At 45.5% G+C, this 23,279-nt stretch overlaps 2 protein-coding genes across 10 annotated transcripts in view; one reads left to right on the plus strand and one right to left on the minus strand.

Moving 5' to 3' along the window:
* The window catches only part of FAN1 (FANCD2 and FANCI associated nuclease 1), a 34,140-nt gene extending 16,215 nt beyond the window's left edge, over positions 1-17,925 (plus strand). For 2 of the 8 annotated variants that reach the window (XM_045448869.1, XM_045448871.1), the window contains exons 6-14: positions 1,483-1,614; positions 4,276-4,384; positions 5,521-5,640; positions 8,648-8,812; positions 9,326-9,476; positions 13,043-13,146; positions 13,721-13,915; positions 14,521-14,649; positions 17,667-17,925. In XM_045448869.1, coding sequence (XP_045304825.1) covers positions 1,483-1,614; positions 4,276-4,384; positions 5,521-5,640; positions 8,648-8,812; positions 9,326-9,476; positions 13,043-13,146; positions 13,721-13,915; positions 14,521-14,649; positions 17,667-17,804 — 1,243 coding nt within the window. In that variant the 3' untranslated portion in view covers positions 17,805-17,925. Of the gene's footprint in view, positions 1-1,482; positions 1,615-4,275; positions 4,385-5,520; positions 5,641-8,647; positions 8,813-9,325; positions 9,477-10,081; positions 10,227-11,239; positions 11,286-13,042; positions 13,147-13,720; positions 13,916-14,520; positions 14,650-16,363; positions 16,445-17,666 lie in introns of those variants that run through there. The other 6 variants (XM_045448867.1, XM_045448868.1, XR_006704476.1 and 3 more) reach the window with 6 other exon arrangements.
* Positions 17,926-19,244: 1,319 nt separating this feature from the next.
* The window catches only part of MTMR10 (myotubularin related protein 10), a 55,981-nt gene continuing 51,946 nt past the window's right edge, over positions 19,245-23,279 (minus strand). For both annotated transcript variants that reach the window (XM_045448875.1, XM_045448876.1), the window contains exons 15-16: positions 23,020-23,202; positions 19,245-22,417 (exon numbers count right to left, since the gene is read on the minus strand). In XM_045448875.1, coding sequence (XP_045304831.1) covers positions 21,824-22,417; positions 23,020-23,202 — 777 coding nt within the window. In that variant the 3' untranslated portion in view covers positions 19,245-21,823. The remainder of the gene's footprint in view (positions 22,418-23,019; positions 23,203-23,279) is intronic.

Below are 23,279 nucleotides of genomic sequence, written 5' to 3' on the forward strand. Positions count from 1 at the left end.
GCAAGACAGAAGACAGGAGGCCAGCAGGTGCCCTCGAGGAGAAGCACGGGCTTCCAAGGAATGGGGGGCTTTCAAGGAGGGGAGAGTGATTGGGAAGCAGCTGGGAAGAAAGGTGGACTCCTCCATTTGTCTCTGGGTGGGGAGGGCTGAGAGAAGAGCCCTCCCCTGCTGGAGAGGGCTGCAGGGGGAGCTGGGAAGGAGCCTTGTTCTCCTGAGGTGGCAGGAGACACCTGGGTGGGGGGGAGGGGTTGAGATGGGAGAGGTGCTGCCAGTGGGTGGTTCCGGCAGCACCAGGGAGGTGTGGACGAGAGGAGGGCTGATGACCCTTTCCAGTGGCAGTGAGGGGGATGAGGCATGAGGGGGTTGGTTGGCCTCTGTGGCCTCTCGAATGTGGGGCTTGTTGAGGCCACGAGGCTGGGAGTATGGGGCCTGCTCCTGACACTCCTGGCCATGGAGGTGCTCCTGCCAGGCTGGGCCAGCCTCCAGACAGTTCTCTCTGTTGTGTTCTCCTTTCTTATAGACCTCGGGAATGTCCCATAGCATTTTATAAGAGAATTAGATCTACAAATTTGTGAGCAAATTTTTCCATTTAGAGCCAATTTGTTTTTATTTTTAGGTGAGTGCATTTGCACACAATGATAGTGCGTGCTTTTCTTTTAGGTGTGAGCCCAAAATACAGTGACCATGTATGCACAGTGTCACTTGGGGAAATGTCTCTGTTTTGGGTGTATCTAAAGATGCAATGAGAAGTTGTCTTTCTTCAGCTAAGTGGTTTTATAACCTGTCAGCATTGCTGTCTCCCAAAGAATGCATCTTTGGGTGGTATCACCCAAAGTCTGGCTACATCTGCCTAAATGATTAGGTTACCAGATCCACACTTTAATGTGACTTTGAAGTCACTTACTGTTTACATGGTTGCTGCCAGATTGCTGAATGAATGAGTACCAAGAATCAGAAATGATGAGCTGATGAATATTACATTTATCTATGGAACATGTTAACGTATAATACAGTGTGACTGTTTTTCTCCTCCTAGCTGGGTAGCCTGTATTCTTTTAGGTTACTTTAGGGCAGTAATATGCTGTTATTAGAATCAAATTTATTTATTTATTTATTTATTTATTTATTTAAATTAATCTTTATTTATTTTTGAGAGAGAGAGGGAGACAGAGTGTGAGCAGGGGAGGAACAGAGAGAGAGGAAGACACAGAATCCGAAGCAGGTGCCAGGCTCTGAGCTGTCAGCACAGAGCCCGACACGGGGCTCGAACCCACGAACTGCGAGATCATGACCTGAGCCAAAGTCAGACGCTCAACTGACTGAGCCACCCAGGTGCCCCTAGAATCAAATTTAAATAACCCCTATATTTTCAGAAACACACTCTTACCCTTCAGAATTAGATCCTGGGGATAGGATGTGGTATTTTTTATGTAAATGTTCATTCACATTTGAAACTTGGATGGTGTGGGGCTTTTCCCCCAGATACGCAGCGGCCGCGCACATGCTGAGTGACATTTCTACTGCAATGGCCAATGGGAACTGGAAAGAAGCTAAAGAGCTCTCTCAATGTGCAAAAAGTGATTGGAACAAACTGAAAAACCACCCTTCCCTGAGGTGAGATCTTTTCTAGGTGCCTGTCAAAATTTACTTAGGATCAAGTTGTTTCAACCACTTGAGGTAATTCTCTTCAGGAAGAACTTACTCCTTTTGTTCTGTGGTCAAAGCAGCTGTGCAGTTGAATTCCCCTCTTGCTTTGCATACCCACAGTGTTGTGTGAAATAGAAGGAAATGTCTGAAAGTCTGAAGTGAATTTTAGATAACTCAGATCGCTTGCACCAGGCATTGGAGTGAACAAACGGCTTTCCATTTGCCATCTTTTTTTTAAATTGAGATATAATTGACATATAACATAGTATTTGTTTCAGGTGTACAGTATGATGATTTGATATTTAGATAAATATTGCAAAATGATCATCACAGTAAGTCTAGTTAACATCCATCACCATAGTTACAAAAGTTTTTTTCTACTCTCTTAACAACTTTGAATTATGTAGTACAGTCTCATTAACTATAGTCCCCATGCTGTACATTACATCCCAATGGCTTACTTACTTTACAACTGAAAGTTCATACCTTTTAATTACCTTCACCCTTTTTGTGCACTCTCCCACCCCCGTAACTTAACCATCTTTTGGCATGTTGGCTTCTCTGAGTATTGGTCAGCTGAACTGAGATGTGGGGGAAACCCAGCAGCAGGACAGAGGTGGAGTGAGCCATGCTAGATGTGTTCTTCCAATAGAAATTCAAGTAGATGTTAATCTGAAAAGGAAAACTGAATTGCATATTTTCTTCAAAAGTTCAAGTATATAGCACATGATTATTTTTTTCCCTTGATAACTGTTAAGCATACTCTGTATTTGTTAAGAAATTTTATTCCTTTGGGGCACCTGGGTGGCTCAGTCACTTAACCGACTTCAGCTCGGGTCAGGTTCATGAGTTCGGGCCCCACATTAGGCTTTCTGCTGTCAGCACAGAGCCTGCTTCAGATCCTCTGTCCCCCTCTGGCTGCCCCTCCCCCACACACATTCTCTCTCTCTCTCTCTCTCTCTCTCTCTCTCTCAAACATTTTTTTAAAAAAGGAGATTTTATTCCTTTATTTTTACATAGGGGTGAGACAAATTTATATTATTAAATACCTCTTTCAAAAAAACATCTAGGACATTAACTGTGGGGAATAAGCTTAGGAATTCCCTGAGCCTGCACTGATGAGTTAACAAGGCATAAAGAATTACAAAGCCATAGGATGCTCACACCCAAGTCTGGGTAAACAAGATTAGGTAAGTGGTATAGAGGGGGCGGGGCAAAGGCCCCAGTATAGAACAAAGATCTATGAGATAAACAAGATTAGGTATTCAGGGCTGAAATGCCCCCCAATTTAGTACTATAGCAGAAAGCTGCTTTCGCAGGAAGGAAGGACCAAATTAGGTTAACAGGTAAATAGGGCTATAAAGTTGCCCAGAGAGGTGCTAACGAAAGACTCAGAGGTTACATACTCTGTCTTTCTTGTCCCCTAGACCAGTTTAGGTAAACAGAGGTGGTGACTCACATCTGCTGTAAACAACCTTCCACTAGGCACCAGGATTTTGTTTTATATTAACCCAAACGCCTAACCCCGTATATCTTGAAAACCCCCTTTCCCTCACGTCCATGAGTTAATGTTCACAGTTTCATTGTCCCTTTGTGCACATCCATCACCATGTTTGTAAGCCTTCTGATCCTAATAAAAACGGAGCAAGGACCCTAATGGCTTCCCATTAGCTCTCTCTCACATTTTAATCCTGTGTCCCGCTTTCTTGCTCGATAAGAGAGAACTCTAGACCCAGAGTCTACGACAATAAACTTCATACAGAAATACTAATGACTTAAAAACCATTGCCAGGAAAATGGCCTTTAAAGCTAAAAAGAAGAACTGAATATTTTGCCCATATTTCATTTGGAAGTATTCTGTACTTCAGACACAAAGTTGAGCCATTCACTTAATGGCCTTTCTAGTTTCTAGAAATGAGGTAACCAGTGTAGAGTTGTTACTCCTGTGATGTGCATATACATTGGAAGATTTTCTTAGGACAAGTTAGGTAAATTTGGTAACATTTCTCACACCAGACAGCAAGACAAACCATTAAAACAAATTAGTAGATGATTTTCTTCATTAAAAAAAGAAAAATCATAGCCAAGGTGTTAGATTACTGTAGAGCAGAGGTTGATGGATGACTTGTGAAGCGTCGGCTGGTGTTTAGGGCTCTGCAGGCCGGGCGGCAGCTGCTACTGCTGCTGACCTCTGCTGCTGCAGCACTGAAGCGGCCACGGGCGGGCTGTGAATGAATGAGCGGGGCGGTGTGCCAACACTATTTAGGGACTGAGATTTGAGTTTCATATAATTTTCACATGCCACAGACTGTTATTGTCCTTTTGATTTATTTTACTCATTTAAAAATGCGAAAAGCATTCTAAGTTTGCAGGACATACAAAATCAGCTAGCGGGCGCAGGACTTGGCCTTCATTTTGCTGACCTCCAGCTTAGGATATTTCCGCTTGTTCTTATTTTACTCCGCTGAGTGACCAAGGAGATGGTGGCTGGCTATAAGAATGTAGGTTTGTGGTGTAGAACTTTGTGTACAGCTGCCAGTATTTAGAATCTATCTTTGTCATTTCTCATGACTGTCTTGCAACAAATAAATCAGATGGCTGAACTGTTGGTGTCCATCTTCATTTTAGATACCATGAGAGTTTACCACTCTTTCTGCGCTGCTTTACTGTCGGGTGGATTTACACAAGGATTCTGTCCCGTACTGTTGAAATATTGCAGCGACTTCACTTGTATGAGGTTAGAGCACAAGCCCCGACCCCTGGCTTTTACTGCTGTGCCAGTGATGAGCTGTGCGGGGGAGCCTGCTTAGTCCGCACACAGTAATGTCATGAAAGCAGACGTGATGTGGCCAGCCTGCTGTCTTCAGGGTTAATAGGAAGAGGGCCGAGGAGGACCAATCGCTTCATCTGCTTGTGACTGGCTGCGTGTGCACCAGGACGGCCTGGGGATCATGGACGGAGCTGTGCAGGAAGCCTCAACCTGAGTCTCTGTCACAATTCCATGTGTGACTTGCGAGGTCTCCAGAAATCTCTGAGGTGGAAACCTCCTATCTGCTTGCCCTGATGACCAGCATGGACCACTGGGAAATAATTTAAAGTCACAAATCGGAAAATCAGTCATATCCTTCCCTGTACGAAACTGAACGAAATGGCTAGAGTTAACTATTGTTATGTTAACATTTCTGTATGGAAAATGCTATTTTACAAAGAGGATACACAGAACCCAGGGCTCTTGTCACGGGTCCATGAAACCCAAGAGGATCATGGGGTTGGCTGTGGGAAGTATGTGAACCCCACAAGTGAGTTATCTGGGGGTTTGTGCGTACTTTTCTAAAGGGAATCATTAGATGTTTCTAAGAGATCCATGAACCACAAAAACTGAACAGTGTGTGTATAGATCTAGACCGGAAAGTGTCCCTGTTGAGGTGGGGTGGGGTGTTTGGGGTGTTTGGATGAAGCCTGCTCATTCCAGTCCTGCCCCCCATTCATTCCTCACACCCTTGGCCCTGTGACCTACTGTATTCCCAGAAGCATGCGGCCGTATAGCCCCTGACCAGTGCTCGGCCGCTGGAACTTGACTGTGTGCAGCCCTGCACCAGTTGACTTGGTTTGTAGAGAATATCAAGCAGTGTTGACAGAACTCTGTTTGCTCACTCATCAGTTGGCAGGAGACCTGGGTGAAAAGTGGGGATGCCTCAGGGGCTCGGGCCTGCTCCAGAGGGGACGTCTCAGTCTTCGCATTCCGGGGTCCTCGGCCTTTTAGAGTGGAACACGTGTGTTATAAATATACTTTGCCAATCTTCTTGGCCACTAACTGTAGTTACTTTCTCGGATATGTATGAGCCTAATAAACTTCCTTTGTTGTTGCAACAGGAAGCAGTCAAGGAACTTGAAAACCTCTTGTCGCAGAAAGTGTATTGTCCTGACAGCAGAGGCCGGTGGTGGGATAGATTGGCTCTCAACTTACACCAGCACTTGAAACGCCTTGAACCGGTATTCAGTAACTAGATACACCCTGAGCCTTTTTAAACTTTTGCATAAATTAAAATACATAGCAAACTGTTAATACCTTAGAATTCTAAGTGTAATTAGAATATGTATTTTTTTTAACATTTCTTCTTTTGTCTGTGTTCTTCCAACCCCCTTCCCCCAAAACTAAAAGGGATGCTAACAGAAGTGTTACAATGAAGACCGGACACTTTCTTGTTGTCTTCACTGATTTGGAATGTGGGTTGGTAGTGGGGCTGTGTGTTGGGATTTAGGAATTCGAGATCTAGGAATTAAGGGAGCAGGAGACTTAGAGGTCCCCGTCCTCATTTTGGAAATGGTGATGTCACTCATTTGTTGCATGGGGCCTCCAGGTAGAAAGTCTGACGAAAGAGGTTTCTTTCCATGGGGAAATGTATTGTCTGACTAATGCAGCAGGCCACCTTCTCTTCTGGGTGCTGGTATTCTCTGTGGCAGGGACCTTGGGAGTCCAGGATCCCGGTTACTGCCAGGGCTGAGCGGGGTGGAGCCTCCACAGGCAGCTTCTGCCGAGCCCAGTGGCGACAGTGGCTCTTTGTGTGGCCGCCTGAGGTTCCTGCCTGGCAGCCCTGCATTTGTGTTGAATGGAGGGGACTGTGCCTTGAGAAGCTTTTGTTTTTTTCTGCAGCAACTTTAAGTGAATCAGGGTGATGTGGGGGTGGAAAAGTTGACCAAGGGTGTGGAAGTAGGACATACTATTTTTACTGCCTTAAACTGAAAAAGTGCCTTGTTACCTAAAGTGCTTCAAGCCCATGAAGCCTGTTTTCTTCCTCGGAGGCGGGTGTGCTTCCTTACCTCTCGCTGTTTGCTCAGGCTGAAATAGCAAGAGACTGTATCCGTTAGCCCACAGCCAAAGGCAGAAAAAGGCTGTTTCTGTTGCCTCTTTCTTTCGCTGAAAGGGCTTGGATCTCCCCCCTGTTCACAGCTCCACCAAGAGGAGCATTCACTTAGGTGCACAGAGGGAGACGAGTTGAGCTTACTTTTGAGACCTCTAGAAAATCCTAGTTCCTTTTAGCCCTTTCTCAGAGATCGTACTGGCCACACTCACAGTCTTCATCATTTTGTTACCATGTTGCTCATTTCTTTACCCCAGTTTCCAGTGAAGGAATTCATCGGCAGAGTTCTTATTCTTGCAAAGTGCTCAGAAGCTGGGCTGGGCCGAGGGGGGTAGCTGGCCATCCCCTCCCTGTGGTGGAGCCAAGTCAGTGTCTCCTTCACTCTTCTTGATTCCTTTGACCGCTCCACTCCTGATGGCCTGATCTTTCACTAATGTTCAGGGTGGCTGTTTTTGTTGTTGTAGTATTGTTTTTTACTTTTTTTTTTTTTTTTAAGCGATAAGACATTTATTCTTTTCTATTTAATTTTTTTAATGTTTAATTATTTTTGAGAGAGAGAAAAAGAGACAGAGCATGAACAGGGGAGGGGCGGAGAGAGAGGAAGACACAGAATCTGAAGCAGGATCCAGGCTCCAAGCTGTCAGCACAGAGCCCGACATGGGGCTCGAACTCATGGGTCACGAGATCATGACCTGAGCCAAAGTCGGATGGATGCTCAACCTACTGAGCCATCCAGGCACCCCTGTTTTTACTTTTTATTCTTATTGTACTAAATAATATAACACATAAAACTTGCCATTTGAATAATCTTTGGGGTACATTAGTGGCATTAATTGGGGTACATTCAGCTGCATTAATTATAATCGTAGTGTTTGTGCAAACATCACCACTATTTCCAAAACTTGTCATCACTCCAAATAGAAACTGTGTGGCCATTGAGTAGTGGCTCCTTGTTCCCTCTTCCCCCACAGCCCCCACTGATCTCCAGTCTTCTGTCTGTTTCTATGAATTTGCCTCTTCTAGATATTTCATGGAAGTGAAATAGTATAAAATTTGATCTTTCGTGGCTCAGCTTATTTCACTGAGCAGCCTGTCCTCCAGGTTCATCCATGTTGTAGCAGGTGTCAGAATTTCCTTCCTTTTTAAGGCTGAATAATACTGCATTGTACATGGAGACCACATTGTGTTCATTTATTCTTCTGTTGATGGACATTGGGGTTGTTTCCACCTTTTGGTTGTTAAGAATAACACTGCTGTGATTACGGGTGTATAAATATCTGTTCAAAACTCTGCTTTCAGTTCTTTTGGCTAAAACCCAGCAGTGGAATTGCTGGGTCATGTGGTAATTCTGTGTTTAGCTTTTTGAGGAACTGCTTACCGATTTTCAGTATTGAGTCATTTTTACGTTCCTGCCAGCAATGCATGCGGGTTCTAGTTTCTCCCACATCCTTGTCAACACTTACTATTTTCCTTTTTTATGATTTAGTCATCCTGTTAGGTGTGAAGTGGTATCCTGTTGTGGTTTTCAGTATTTTTGTTTATTTGTGCAACTCTGAATAACCTTAGGAAATGCATTTAAGTCCTCCAAACCCAAGATTCTTCTCCCTGTAAATGAGGGGTCTAGACCAGCTCTGTGGTTCCTGAGTGCACATGAAACTTAACTGGCAGCTCTGAAGTGGTCAGATGCCTGTCCCCCACTCCCACTCCTGCTCAGAGATGCCAATTTATGCAGATCAGAGGTGGAGAACACATGTATGTTTTCAGAGCTCCCCAGGTGGTGCTCTGAGAACCACTGAGTCAAGTCTTTCTGTCAGTCTTCTCCAGCCCGTTACCCACGGGCATCTCTAACTTTCTCAGTCTCCCTGAGGGTGTGGTAGCTGAGATTTGCCCTGTCTGCAGATACAACTGGGAAATAGTCTCAGACATTTATAGTCAGGGATTATGATTCATCTGTGCATTAAAAGCAGAATGAGATCTAAGGAAATAATAACCTTTATCTCTGGAACTATTGCTTTGGCCACTTGCTAATTAGCAAAATTGAATAATTAATTAACAGTGGGGTTTCCTGTCACGTTGAATTAGCAGATGCTGCCATGAGGTCTTTCAGGATCCTAATGTGGGACTGTGTTCTTTGTTAGGCTATTAAGTGCATCGCAGAAGGGCTGGCAGATCCAGAAGTAAGAACAGGGCATCGTCTTTCACTGTATCAGAGAGCCGTGCGCCTGAGAGAGTCTCCGAGCTGTCAGAAGTACAGGCACCTCTTCCATCGGCTACCAGAAATAACTGTGGAAGATGTTAAACATGTAAGTAAATATCCTTTGGGTGCTTTGGACTTAAAAGCATGTACTGGGTTTTTTCCTGAATGGAAACAGCCTAAGGACTGGTTTCAATGTGCATTTTCTTTTAGACTTAGAAAATTCTAATGCTCGTTTTAGACAGTGACTCCTTGTTTTCATACCTGTGCCTCCTACATTGGAAGGCTCAGCCCAGCCTGGTGGGTTGGTTTGCTCATGCCTGGGGTTGAGTGACTTTCTGTAAAACCCCTGAGTCAGAAGCTCACAGCCTTTTCCAGTGTCTCCTGCTTGGTCAGGGTGCCTGGAGAGTAGCTTTGGGGTCCATGACTTCCCCGAGGCTGGGGCGGTGACCTGTCTACACCCTCACAGGCACCAGAGTGTGGGTCACATGGCCTCACACTCTGCTGAGAATCCGTGGCTTGAGGGGAGTATAGGAAGGTGCGTCCTTAGGACACGGAAGTCAGGTTTGTGGGGACTGGAGCTCAAGTGAGGCTAATGGGTGTTCTCCTGCTGCTGTCTCAGGTGACCATCACGGGCCGGCTGTGCCCGCAGCGTGGGATGGGCAAGTCTGTGTTCGTGATGGAGGCTGGGGGGCCCACCGCCCCTGCCACGGTCCTGTGCTCTGTGGAGGAGGTGGCATTGGCCTATTATAGACGCAGCGGCTTCGACCAGGGTAATGCACGGCCCTTCTCCCAGCCTGCCCTGTTGCTGGGTGATGGTTTGTCAGCAGTGGGTGGCTACCGTCTCTCTGTCCTGTCCCCGGTGGAAGATGCTGCTGACCAGGGAGGATGTGGAAAAGAATTTTACTAACTATAGTTGTTAAAGGCCATCTTCCACGTAACCAGCATCCACCACCCAAGGCCTGTGAGGAATAGCGCTTTCTGGTAGGACGTTAGAAGCAAGTGGGGCCTGTTTTGCTCTCAGAGAGCTTGTGTTGGGCAGCAGAGGATAAGAAAGGGCAGAGGACTACCAGGAGTGCTGCGTGGTAACAGAGCCCTTTAGAGGATGTAGGAGCTGTGGAGCTGGGCCACGAAAGAGTGAGCTTCTGGAAAGAGTGAGCAGGCCTCATAGTTAGCTAATGACTTTAAGGGGATTGAAGGACCAAGTCCTGAAATGGCATAGCTCCCGGGAAACCAGAGAAGTTGCTGAAAGAGCAGTGCTTTGAATTTCTTGTAGAATGAGCTCTCTTGATCACGTGAGGGAGGAGAATAAAAGTCTGTAAGTCAGAGTACAATACACACACACACAGGCTCCTGAGGTCTGGCTTCTCCTCTGTAGAAGGGCACCTGTACCTGCTGACAGCTCATCACCATGCTATGCGTGACCAAATGGGGCTCAAGAGGAAATGCACAGTGAAAGTGGGAAGTCCCTGTTTGGGAGTTGGGACTGGTGTGAGCAAGAAAAGACAGAGTAAAATACAGAGGTGAGCCTCCAGTATCTTGGTGGCACAGTTTGTCACGGGGCCTTTGTGCCCAGTCAGGAGCCATCTTTGACTGGAGGTGTTAGCACGCTTCTTAGGTACTCCCTATGCACAGAACGGTGGAGAGTGAGCCCCTCCCTCTCTGGGAGGGTCCGTTAGCCTTTGGGGTGCCCCCCCCGGTCTGTGTCCAACGTGCCATGGGGCGACCCTGCACTTGTTAGTGGGAGCTGCTCTGGGTGTCTCTCGTCACCCTGTGGTGAGCCTTGTTACATAGCAGCAGCCAAGTGTTTTGTTTTGTTTTTAACTAATTTACTTATCTCTTGTGTTTTCTGGAATTGCTTGTGTTTGTGTATTTATCCACATCAGCCCCTCTTCCCTCTTATTCTCTTTTTTGATTCTGGTCTCAGAGAATTAGTGCTTTATCTGACGCCCGGTGTAAGAGGAGACACTGAGAATTTCCCTTCTGATTGGTACAGTGCGCTTGTCACTCTGTCCTTAGTGAAAGGTGGTAGTGACTAGAATACGTCAAGTCAAACTGTGAGACAGGATTGCAGAGAAGGCACCCATCTGCCCCACCAGGGACAAGGGGGAGGCAGCACAGCTCTCCCGGAGAGGCCCGCTCCCGTCTTGTTTTCTTTTTTAAACTTTTTATTATGGAAGGTGTTGAACATGCCTTTGTACAAAAGTGGAGTGGTGCAGTGAGCCCCAGGTACTGCCAGCTTCTTCCAGTCTTCTGTCCATGCCCCTGCCCTCGGATGGTGGAGGCTGACCCCAGACACTCCCGGGGTACCCACCAAGCCCTTCCTCTGTCCAGACAGGACTCCCCTGTGCCCATGCATGAGGCTTAAAAATACTCTGATACCTTCAAATATGTGAAAATCGGGACATTATTTCTCTTGAGTATTATGTAAGCATTTACATAATAAGGATGAGGATTCATGGATTAATGAGGATCATGAAGCGACACTGAGTGTTGGAAGTTAAGAATATCTGTGTGGCATCTTTATTGCTTACAGGGAAGAGAGACGCTATAGAGAAGAAGTGTGAACCCCAGTGAAGACAGAGATAAACAGACCTGAAAGGTTAGAAATGAAAGAATAGAATGAGCAGCCGTCCCCAGATGAACTGTAGGAGATGCATGAACTGGGCAGTTGGGGGAGGAGGGCATGTATATCAGGGCCTGTGGTGGGTGGGCTGTGAGCCAGACCCAGTGAAATGCTTTCCGTTTAGCCACGAGCCTGAAAAACGGACGGATGATTCCAATTCCAGAATATAAAATATTTTCTTCATTTATTAAAATTGATGCAGTGAAAATGAGCAAACCCTTGCTGTCAGTCTGTTCGAGAGAAGATTAGAGGGTAAGGGCAATGTCAGGCTCTCTTCAGGGAAATTTATTTCTGACTTAACTCAGAAGGAGCTCACCAAAAATGATTTCACTTACAATACAAATGCATGGCATAGACGGCTTAGGAGTTCAGGGATCCTGACCTCCAGCATTCCTGCCTGGCCGGCGGATAGTGCATACTCCCAGACAGAAAGCAGGCTGGAAATCAAGTTTCACACAGTTTCAGTCTCGGCCGGGCAGGAGCCCAGGATCCCAGTGTGCAGCTTGCTGAAGAAAAGGGCTCAGCTCCAGCCCGGAGGCCTGAGACACTTCATGTTGTTCCTGTGGCTGTCCTTTCGCGTCTCCGAGACAGGCTGCATGGCCCAGGGGCTAGAACTGAGAGAGGGACAGAAGGCACAGCGCAGCCTCAGCAAGGCGGGACAGAGGGGGCCTGGCCATGCCACTTCCGGCAGAAGTTCTGGTCTCTGCACTTCCACACAGGACGCACGTGCAGGCACGGCCTGGTCTCTGCTCTCTGTGTCTTGTGCTGCACCGTGACCTGGCACATGACAGAGCAGGGCCTGCCAGCCAGAAGTGCCCTTCTGCCTGCATATTGGGACAGGGTCGGTTGGGGGGGGGGGGGGGGCGGGCAGCACCCGCTTTGGTCAAGGTTGTAATGTGGGGGGAGAGAGGGGCCCGCCCAGCCACTGTCCCTGGTCAGGTGTGGCAAAGTGTAGAGGACTCGCCCTGGGAGACAGGTCTGCGTGCTGTGCCAAGGCTGAGCCCCTGGTCCCCCTGACTTTGCTATGACACGTACATGGCCTAGGCACATGGTAGATCGTCTGAGGTCGTCACCCAATCAGTACAGTTTGTATGTGGTGTGAGGAAGGGGTCTGAGCTAGGTGGTCTCTGAGGTAGAAAGTTTCCATAAGAGCTCTGAATCTCAGAAACACTGGGCATGCTTGTCCAGGCCAGAGCAGTGGAATGGTAGGTCCAGTGAGGTGAATGGAGATGGCACCTGCTAGGTCAGAGGGCACGGACTCCTGGGTCCTCATCTTTCTCCGATCTCTTTTGGGGGGCCTTTCTGCAAGTGTGGCCAAGGGTCCCTACACCAGAGCCCTCTGTGGGGTTCTTGGCCCACCCACACTTACTGTATTGAATCCCTGCAGCCTGAGGCGGAAATTTGTTTTTATTTAGCTTTAAGAACTTTCCCTGGGTTTCTCATTAAAGTTTGAGAACTGCCAGCTACTTTATGGCTCTGAAATGTGTATTTGAATTTTTCCATGATTTCTCAGATTTTTGCTCTCCTATGAGCCTTCTGTAGAAAAGCAATGTGATGTAAACAAATGAGCTAGGAATGGCAAGAAAACAGCATTTGATTTTGAACCTAAAATCTATTATTTCCTTCAGATTGAGTAAGCAGTAGGTTAAGGTGGTAGTTTTTAAAAAACAGAAAAAACTGACCTTCCTCTGTGTGTGTATGACTTTGTCTTAGGGATTCATGGGGAAGGGTCCACCTTTAGCACGTTGTATGGCCTCCTCCTGTGGGATGTAATCTTCATGGACGGGATACCAGACGTCTTCAGAAATGCCTACCAGGTACTCAGGTTAGGCAGCGCCAGGCGCATGTGCTTTGTAGGCTAGCAGACGATCCTGCCCCTTGTGGTTCCTGCCCACCCGTGTGCCATGTGCCTGCTGCCATCAGAAATCTGTCAAGTACAATCTTCTGGATGGTGCTGATTCTCTGTAAGAGTTTTTATTTTAAAGTCAGGCTCCTAGAATTTAAAATGTTAAGTCTGCTACGTTTTAAACTTTAACCTGCTTTATTTACCTTCTTCATTCCCCTTGAGACCATTCCTGTGTTTCTTCGGCTTCGGCCCTCACTGGGCTCCTGTCCGGGCCTGCACCATCACGTGCTCCATTACACGCACCTGCTAAGAGTGCCACCAACGTCAACTAAAAGCTCTTTTCACAGATTGTTGTGATAGCAAACCAGTACAATAAGTTGCTTTTATGTTAGATTACTTAGATTGTTTTTTGCCTATCTTTTAAAAAAAAGAATGTGTCCATTTAATCAGATTGGCCAGCTTCCAAATTTTACAGGTACTGAAGGTTCTGATGAATCAGGGTCTCTCCAGGCACAGTATGAGAGCTTCTTTTCCCTGCGACATAGGCATGCCCACTGGACTTGTGTACAGACAGCTTCTTCACGAGCAGGGGGCCGGCCATCGAGGCCAGGCTGCAGCTGATTCACAGCGCCCCCGCAGAGAGCCTGCGGGCCTGGGTGGCAGCCGCGTGGCAGGCCCAGGAAGGCCGAGTGGCTTCCATTGTCAGCTGGGATCGCTTTGCTTCTCTTCAGCAAGCTCAGGTGAGAATCTGCAGCGGGATTTGGTCAGAAATCCTGTATATACATGTACCTGTGTGTATACGTGTGTGTACACATGTATATGCATACGTGTGCGTGTGTATGTATGTTTATATGCACGTGTGTGTGTGTGTGTATGTGACTGTGCCCGTGCATACATTTATGTATATGATAATACCCTAGTCCAGATGCCACTGTTCTTGATGGGAACGTGGCAGGGCACAAAATAAGCCCCGTTATGCCTTCTTCCCCTTAGTTGACAGCCTCCTGTGACCCTCAGCAGGGAGGGCACCGTTGCTGTCCCTGCAACTGCTGGCCTTTGCAAGCCATCACTGTCCTATTCCTGAGTATTTACACCACATTCCCTCTTCCTCACCTGTTCCCCAGGGTTTTCCCGGCTGGACAGAAGTGTAACTGACTCCCCAGACTGTGCCAGTGGGCATTTCAGCCAGTGGCTCTGGAGCCCTGGCACAAGCAGAACACCACCTGAAGGCCTTGGAATTCACCTGTGTCGAATTACACAGTTTTCTCCTATCTTGTGATCAGTGAAAGTATTTCAGGATCCCTGTCACAGGGAACGGCTAACCGTCCACATATTTTGTGTGCAGGATCTTGTTTCCTGCTTGGGCGGCCCTGTCCTCAGTGGTGTGTGCAGGCGGCTGGCTGTGGACTTCCGGCACTGCCGAGGGGGCCTCCCTGACCTGGTGGTGTGGGACTCCCAGAGTCATCGCTTTAAGGTCAGTTGGGCCAGAATGGAAAGTCCTATTTCTGTGATAATTTTATTAGCAATTTAAAGAGAGGCTACAATGTAGGCATTCCTTGCATGGTTGTTGGCAAGATTGAATCCCTCAAAAGCTCTTGGACTGAGGGCCATGGTACCTCAGTGGCGGTCGGCCAGGGCCTCCTCAGCCCCTCACATGTGGGCCTCCCCTGTCCACCATGCAGTGCTCACCTTGGCAGCTCTGGTCATCAGAGCAGGCGAGCGGGAAGAGCCAGTGTGGGCAAGATGGAAGTCTGTCTCTTGTAACCTGATTGTGCAAGGGACAATCCCTCCCTTGTGCTGTATTCTTCCTTTAGAAGCAAGTTCCAGGGTCCAGCCCATGCTCAAAGGGAGGGGGTTCCACAGGGTGTGAACACCATGAGGATGAGATGACTGGGAACTGTCTTCTAAGTGAGCTTAGGGCGAGCGCCTCATCACGTGTTGTAGGCTCATTTCCGCCCCCACCTCCCCTTGTCTCACCTTGGTCTTATCCTGCTGCCTATCCCAGGTTGTTTTTCTTATTATTGAGTTTTGAGATTTAAAATTCTGGAATCAAGTCCTTTATCAGCTATAGTTCATCCCAGTCTGTGCCTTGTCTTTTCATTCTTGTAATAGTGTCATTTGAAGAGCAGAAACTTTACATTTTGGCCAAGTCCCACTTCTCTGTTCTTTAACGGATTGTGCTTTTGGGGTCCTAGGACATCTCTGACTGGAACTGAGGATTCGTGTGTCTCTCCTTGCAGTTCTGTCCAGTTTGCTTCATATATCCTCAAGCTCTGTGATCAGATGTACAAACTTGAAGGACTCTCATGTCCTCTTGGTGAACTGATCCCTTCATCATTGTGAAATGACCCTTCTCTATTCCTGGTCACGTTTTTCACTCAGAAATTGACTATTAATATACAGCCACTCCAGCTTTCTTTGGATTAGTATTAACGTATCTTTTTCTAGTCTTTTATTTTTAACTTATTTTGTCTTTATAGTTAATAAATTTCTTATAGGTGGATTTCCTTTGCCTTTTAATTGGGTGTTTGGACCATTTACATTTGATGTGATTATTGACATTTGGCTTTAAAGCTGCCATTTTGATATTTGTTTTTTGTCTCAGCTCTCTTGTTCTCCTTTCCTCTCCTTTTTCTACCTCCCCCTTTTTTTTTTACAGATTGCGTTTTAACCCTTTATTGGCTTATTAACTGTAACCTTGTTGTACATATAAGTGGTTGTTCCAGTGTTAACAGTGTACATCTTAAACTTATTATCTACTTTCAAGTGATCTTATCATCCCATATATAGTATAGAGAAACTTACAAGAGTACATTTTTGTATCTCCTCTCCCAGCCTTTGTGATGTTCATACATTATATTTCTACATGTTATAAACTCTGCATTTTTTTTGCTTTCTACAGTTGATTGTTAAGAACCTTTAGGGGTGCCTGGGTGGCTCAGTCAGTTAAGCGTCTGACTTTGGCTTAGGTCGTGATTTTGCAGTTCATGGGTTCAAGCCCTGCATCAGGCTCTGGGCTGATAGCTCAGGGCCTGGAGTCTGCTTCGGATTCTGTGTCTCCCATTCTCTCTGTCCCTCCCTCACTTCCGCTCTGTCTCTCTCTCAAAAATAAACATTAAAAAAAAAAAAGAATCTTTATATTTATTCACATAGATACAATTTCTTAATGCTTGTTATTCCCTTTATAGAGATCCAGACTTCCATGTGCTATCATTCCACCTCACCTCTGCTTAAAGAACTTTAACCCTTCTTGAACTGGAGGTCAGCTGGTAACGGATGTTTTAGGTTTTATATGTCTTAAGTCTTTATTTCATCTTTGTTTTTGAAAGATATTTTTTCTGAGGCAAGAATTCTATGGTAATAGTTTTTTTTTTTTTCTTCCAGTACTTTAAAATATTGGTCCACTCCACTGTCCTATATAATGATCAATCTGTAATCCTTTCCTTTAGGCTTCAAAAAATTCTAGCTGCTTTTAAAATATTCCCTTTATCACTGATTATGCAACTTAATTATGTTTCTGTATGTAGTATTCTTAATGTTTCTGTACTTGGGGCTCATTGAGCTGCTTGGATCTTTGAGTTTATTATTTCCATCAAATTTGAAAAATCTGGATAGTTTTTATCACTGTTTTGAAGTTGAGTGAATAAAACTGACACAGTTCCTGGCTTCATGGAGTGGATATATAATGAACAGTTTTATCTTCTGATAAATGCCATGAAAGAAGTGCATAGGAAGGACCCTGCATAGAGATGTACTGACCTCTTTGAGATGAATTAGGCTGAGCATTGAAGGGTAACATGTCAGACATGTGAAAAACCAGAAGAAATGTCCTAGGCAGCAGAACAGCAAGCGTATGGAAGGGCCCTTCAGTTGGTAAGAGGCTGGTCTTTTCTTGGAAACTGAAGCGCCCTTGGAGTGGTTGGCGGGGGCCAGCTCATACGGTTTTGTGGGTCATGGCAAAAGTGGACTTAATTGCAGACATAACAAGAAGTAATTGAAGGGTTTTAAGCAGGGGAGCAACAGTCTAGTACATGCTTTAAAAATTGTTTTTGGGGGCGCCTGGGTGGCTCAGTGGGTTAAGCATACAACTTTGGCTCAGGTCATGAGCTCACGTTTCAGGAGTTTGGGCCCCATGTCGGGCTTTGTGCTGACAGCTGAGAGCCTGGAGTCTGCTTCAGACCATGTCTCCCTCTCTCTCTGCCCTTCCCCCACTCATGTTCTCTCTCTCTCTCTCTCTCTCTGTCTCAAAAATAAACATTAAAAATTTTCAACTATGTATTCAGAATCAACTTACTAATTCTCTATCGGGAACTGCCTACTTTGTACTGAATAATTCTCAGTGAAATTCACATATGTATATTTGTTTTATATATGTAAGTACAGTAATATAGTAGAAGCCATTGAAGTAGTTGTTAGTGAAAACTATTATAGCTTACTTGGCTCTTCCGTTTCAGTAAGATACTAATAATTTTTTTAAATCTTATCTTCCAGCTGGTGGAAGTTAAAGGCCCCAACGATCGTCTTTCACATAAGCAAATGGTCTGGTTGCACGAACTGCAGAAGTTGGGGGCTGAAGTAGAAGTCTGCCACGTGGTTGCAGTTGGAGCTAAGAGCAAAGGCCTGAACTAAGAGCTATGGAATTGGGAATATCTGGTTATACCTGGATTGAAGATTTTCAAAAGCGTAAAGCATTCTTACATTTTATTTAACTTTGATTTTGTCAATAATAAACCTGAGAGTTTAAGACTCATCATTGTACAGTATCTGTGTATTTGGTCTTGGTCTGAATGTACTCACTGATTACACATAGCAGGTAATGAACTTTCTAAAAGGTCAGAACCAGCATGCCTGGTGGCTCAGTTGATTGAGCGTCTGACTCTTGATTCCATTTCAGGTCATGATCCCAGGGTCGTGGGATTTTAGCCTTCCCTCAGGCTCCACAGGGCTCTTTCTCTCACTCCTTCTACCCCTCCCCTCTCAAAATAAAAAATAAATGATAAAAAAATAAAAAATAAAATAAAAAAATAGGAAAAATACAGAACCTTCGTGGTGGCCATTTCAGGAAATAGATGCATTTATGTCGTTACACTAGACTTGCAAAAATGCTGGAAAAGATTCAAACAATGGGATGTTTCACAGCTTTTGGTCTTTTATAAAAGTAGACTATAGTGTTCCTAGTAAGTATGTGGGCAAACTGAATTTAAGGTTTCCTATAATGCCCAGACACAGCTATTTAACATTCTTGTTTTAGGATTATCTAAAAAGGGTACAAACAATTGAAATTCTGATTTCTCTGGGAATTAAAAAAAAATTCTCATTAAATTCCTTAACTTAAAACATCTGTCAAGGCCTACTCTTACTAATTGGGCCTAGATCACCAAAGGTATTAACAGTCTATCAAAGACAGTTGTCCTTTTTCATCTTTCTCCTTGGAAACATCCCTAATGACTAGGTGAGGGGCAATTTTCTATATACAGTATCATTGGAACAGGGCTGTTTATCACTGTTGGGAGAGCCTTAGGTGGAGGAAAGTGTATGGTAGGAAGACAGCTTACCAGAACAGTAAGACCAGGAGTCAGGGACGGAGATCCCAGTCTCCCCACAGATTAATTTTGAGATCTTCTTAGGGAAATGTTACCTCCTCGAGTTTGGCAATTTTTTAAAACTTTTATTTGAGAGGCAGCGCAAGCAGGGGAGGGGCAGGGAGAGAGGGAGAGAGAATCTCAAGCAGGCTCCCCACGGTCAGCACAGAGCTTGACACAGGGCTGTAACTCATGAACCTGAGATCATGACCTGAGCCAATATTAAGAGACACTTAGGCTGAGCCACCCAGATGCCCCAAGCTTGGTAATTTATTGAGCGGAAGGACAAGTTAGGGCATAGTCCATTAATACCCAGATGACCTTAACCACAGCCAGTTCTAATCAATGCTGAAAATGTTAACTGATCACAACCTTGCTTGAGAGCAAAGAGGTTGGATGACACCCCCACAAGTGTGGCTGGAAGAAAATGCCTTCGCTTCTTCAATCACTATGTTCTTGTAGATTTCACATCGATAACTACAACAAGCAATTTCTGTGGAAATTTTATTTAGCAGTCAAAATTTCCTTCACATTCATCACTGTTGAACAAGAGCTCTCATCTTCCTGCTCATCCTACTTTAACTCAGGTCGTAATTTTAGGCACAAAGGTTTTAGTTTTCTCTCAAAATCAAGTTCTACTTGAGGTTACTGCTATAGCAAGCAGATTTTGTTGAAGGTATGTTGACTAGTTTTCACCCTCTGTTAGCACACATTAATATACTTTTCTTAAATAAAGTTAAGACATTTTTGGTTTTAAAACTGGTTTCCATCATAAAATAACAGTAAGACATTGTACATCTTTAAGTTCAGTACTAGAAAGTCCCAAGCTGTCTGGAGCCCGTGCGGTGCTCCATCAGCACAGACTTCGCTCGCGGGGCTGTGGGGCTGGAGAGTGTGAAGCGCTCTTTGGTGCAGCGTCCGTAACCACACGGAGGACTTCGGTCACCACCACATCCTTTTTGCTAGCAGAGGTGCCAGGCAGCTTTAGAATGGCCAGGACTTAAAGCTGTTATAGTTGTTTTTCATATTATGCATAAGTTGTGGCACAATAATCATGATAGAACAACCATCCAGCAAAAATAAAACTAAAAACCATATTTTACTACATTTGATTATCATACAAAAATATGCACATTTTCTATTTTAAGACAGTATGTTAATAGTACCTAATCTTTTTTAAACTTGTAAATTAAAAAAAAAAAATCACTAAAGGAGTCAAAATAAATGTGTGAGGGAAGAGAATTAGAAATAAATGCTCAACAACCACTCCCAGACCCCCCCCCCCCCCCGCCAATTTAGAATTATTTGTAATAAAAAGGCAGTTTAATCAAAAAGGGAGAATTATCACACTTTCAATGGCAGGATATGCTGTGGGACTTTAAGGGGATTGAGACTGGTTTCCAATCAAGTAGTATAAAATGTTTAATGGCAATAGTGCTATTTATTTATGTAAGGTGAAAAAAGCCCTTATTTTCTAGGCAACAAGCTGAAAAAACTGGGTTGATCCAGAAGACAAATTTCCTAAGACACTGTGTAAGAACTTCTGTCCCTTTAGGTCCAGAGACATCAACTTTAAAAAGGAAAATAATTCAGACATTTTGAAACAGCTATTCATTACACATAAAGGTAAAACACGCTTTGAAAAAACTTGTTTTAGAAGCTAGCCACTTCACTATAAAACTTTTCTAAAGCTTAAGATGGCAGTTTAAGAAACTAACAGCCCAATTTGAAAACATCCATCCTGTAAACAGGGAACAGGGTGGGCAGAGGAGTGGGGGGGTGGGGAGGAGGGGGATGGTGCTGACCGCCAGTCCCCCTAACAAGCTTCAGCTCTGACCCCACAGCTTTGGCTGGGTTCCCGCCACAGTCTGACGCAGAACACACCTTTGCGTGCTTCTCCGCTGTCAGAGGTCGGGGGTGCAGGGAGGAGGGGGGGGTCTTCCCTCAATATTAAAATGGCAGTATTTTGAGAGTAGTACACTTTATTTCTCCTGTTGGCTAAACCTAACCACTAAGAACTGTGTGGGCGGGAGGAGGGACCTCTGTGCAGGTGACCTGACTCATTAGTTATTTCCAAGGTAAAGTGCCAACAACAGTTTACCAGACTGGAAATACAGGCAGCAAACGCCCAAATCCCTCTCAACAGCCCTCTGTTTTGGAGGGTGGGCTTCGGGGCCGACAGCACCGGCTCTTGCCGCTGTCACACCCACACCGACCACCCCACAGGCCCGCTGTGTCCTCGCTGACTTTCAGAGGGAAGGAAATGTGGTTTGGGGGACTCCTGGCTATTGGTATGAAGCTCAGCAGTGACAAGCCCATTTCCAATATGTAGGTTAACACCCTGATTTTAAAAACTGAAAACTGTGTTTTACTTTGTGTTATGCATACCTCAATGTCAAAGGCACTTCTAAGTTTATATTATCTACAGCAAATGCTTTTAAAGTCAGCAGTGCATATCATTTTAAAGTTAGTCCTGGGAATTTAACAGCAAACTCATGATTTTAAAACACAGTGATCTACGGTCCCAAACAAGGTGATCTAAAATAAATAATAGCCTTGGAACACTGAACCCTCAGGTGAGTTCAATTAGAATAGAAAGTGACCAGAAAAATACATTAATACCTATTAGAGCTGACCGGATGCTCTTGAAAATAGACTAAATGTTAATTTCTTAACTTTCCTGACCTCTGTTTCTTTGGGGTGCCAGGCTGAGGATCAGGCAACCTTTAGTGGCTGGTGGGAGAAAGTGGATGCAGACAAAATAAACGTCACAGACAAAACCTGATTTGTTTGCTCACAGTAGTAAAAATAGGAGAATGTCTGCCTACAGATCACCCGAAACTGGGCCAGACTGAAAATGACAGAAAGAGGACATAAAACAGAAAAGGTCTTTTAAAAAAGAATTGTGAGGAAGTGTTAACTCGACTTGTTTTTAAATATTAGTGCAAATTTAAACTATTATTCTGACACGTAAAATTTTTAGAGCCTCTGATGCCTAGGTTAGCAATTCTGATTCAGAGAAAGCCGGTTTATGGCTCCCCTCAAAACGTTCAGAAAACGGGCGTGTTAGTCTTCGTTTGCTAGCGTCTCGGTAGACAACCAGATTTTGGCCCCACTCAAGAACTTGCTCAGCGGCGTTCCCGAAATGCTCCGCCGGCAAAGGTTGCCCACGGGAGAGAAGGGGAACGATGAAGACAGGAACTCCGGCGTCCCCGCCGCCTGTGGGCCGCCCACCCGGAAGTACATCCGGCTCTGGTCAGGCTCCGGGCAGCGGGCCTCCGGAGGGCCGGCCCGGTGCTGCCGCAGCGTCCTGCGGAGCACATCCACCTCGTCGGCCAGCAAGGACAGCCTGTGGAAGGCGGTGATGAAGCCCCCGAGGCTGATCTGGGCTTCGGGGACCCAGCGGAAGTAGCACAGCTTCCAGAGTTTGACGTGCGTCCCGGAGACGTGCGGCAGAAGGGCGCCGTGCAGGTCCACCGGCCGGGAGAACCACTCTCGGAGATACTGCTCCGCGCTGCGGGCCTGGCCGCCGGGCTGCGGAAGCGGCTCCGGCTTTCCTTTCAGGATCAGGGAGTTTCGCCTCGGGACCAGGTCCTGGTCGGTGACGATCCCGTTCTTCAAGGAAGCTGGCATTCCCCTCAGTGTGGAGCTGTAGCCTTTCTGGAAGGAGAGCGACCTCAGCATTACCTCCCTGGAGCCTCCCCCTTTGCATAGACAGGAAAGGCCCAGTGGCAAATATTCACTGGGTGTGGGGACAAAATGGGGGAATGACGGTCATAACATTCTGTCCCTTCCCTTGCAACCCTCCTCCTGATCCTCTTCAACCTGAGTCCCATTAGCTAGCAATGGGCTCTGCCTAGGGCATTAGCACTGGCCTGCGACCTGGCGGGGAGGGGATACCTCCTGTTCATCATTCTGCTAAAGCGCAAATTTCTAAGACCTCTGGGTTAGGGAGAAATCTAGGATCTGGCTGATTCTAGAAAAAAAGGCAAGTGGATAGGCTTCAGGAATGGGGCCTCTCAGGCTCAGAGCTGCTATCCGCTGAATCCTACATGCTGAGCAAGCTCTGTGGGCCTCAGTCACCAAGAAGAAAAGTCAGGGCATGGTCATTTCAGTTACAAACCAAATGATTCCTCAAAATCTGCATTGGCAGTGTCAAGGGAAGTGATCTGGATCTTAATACTCTGTGTTCTGAAAATATGACCTTTGTTAGGTGTAAGCAAACACTGTGTTTTTATTGTTGGTGCGTTTTTGTAATTTACCTTTGTCCGTTTGAAAGCCTTCACAGAACCGTTCTGTACACAGGGTGTGCTCTTTCCGATGTACAAGGGGTTATGGAATAGGGTACGATCCTTTGCTGTAAACTGAAGAGACCAGTCCCAAACTGAGGGGAATTTTAAACCCTTTTCGTCACCCAGCTGGATATTTTTGCTTATAGCAAATTCCTGCAAGATAAATATTTGAACATTTATGAGAAGATGCCAAATGATTTTCTCATATATTTTTTTTGATGAGCCAAAAT

This window comes from Leopardus geoffroyi, chromosome B3, assembly GCF_018350155.1.
Source record: "Leopardus geoffroyi isolate Oge1 chromosome B3, O.geoffroyi_Oge1_pat1.0, whole genome shotgun sequence".
Classification (NCBI taxonomy): domain Eukaryota; kingdom Metazoa; phylum Chordata; class Mammalia; order Carnivora; family Felidae; genus Leopardus; species Leopardus geoffroyi.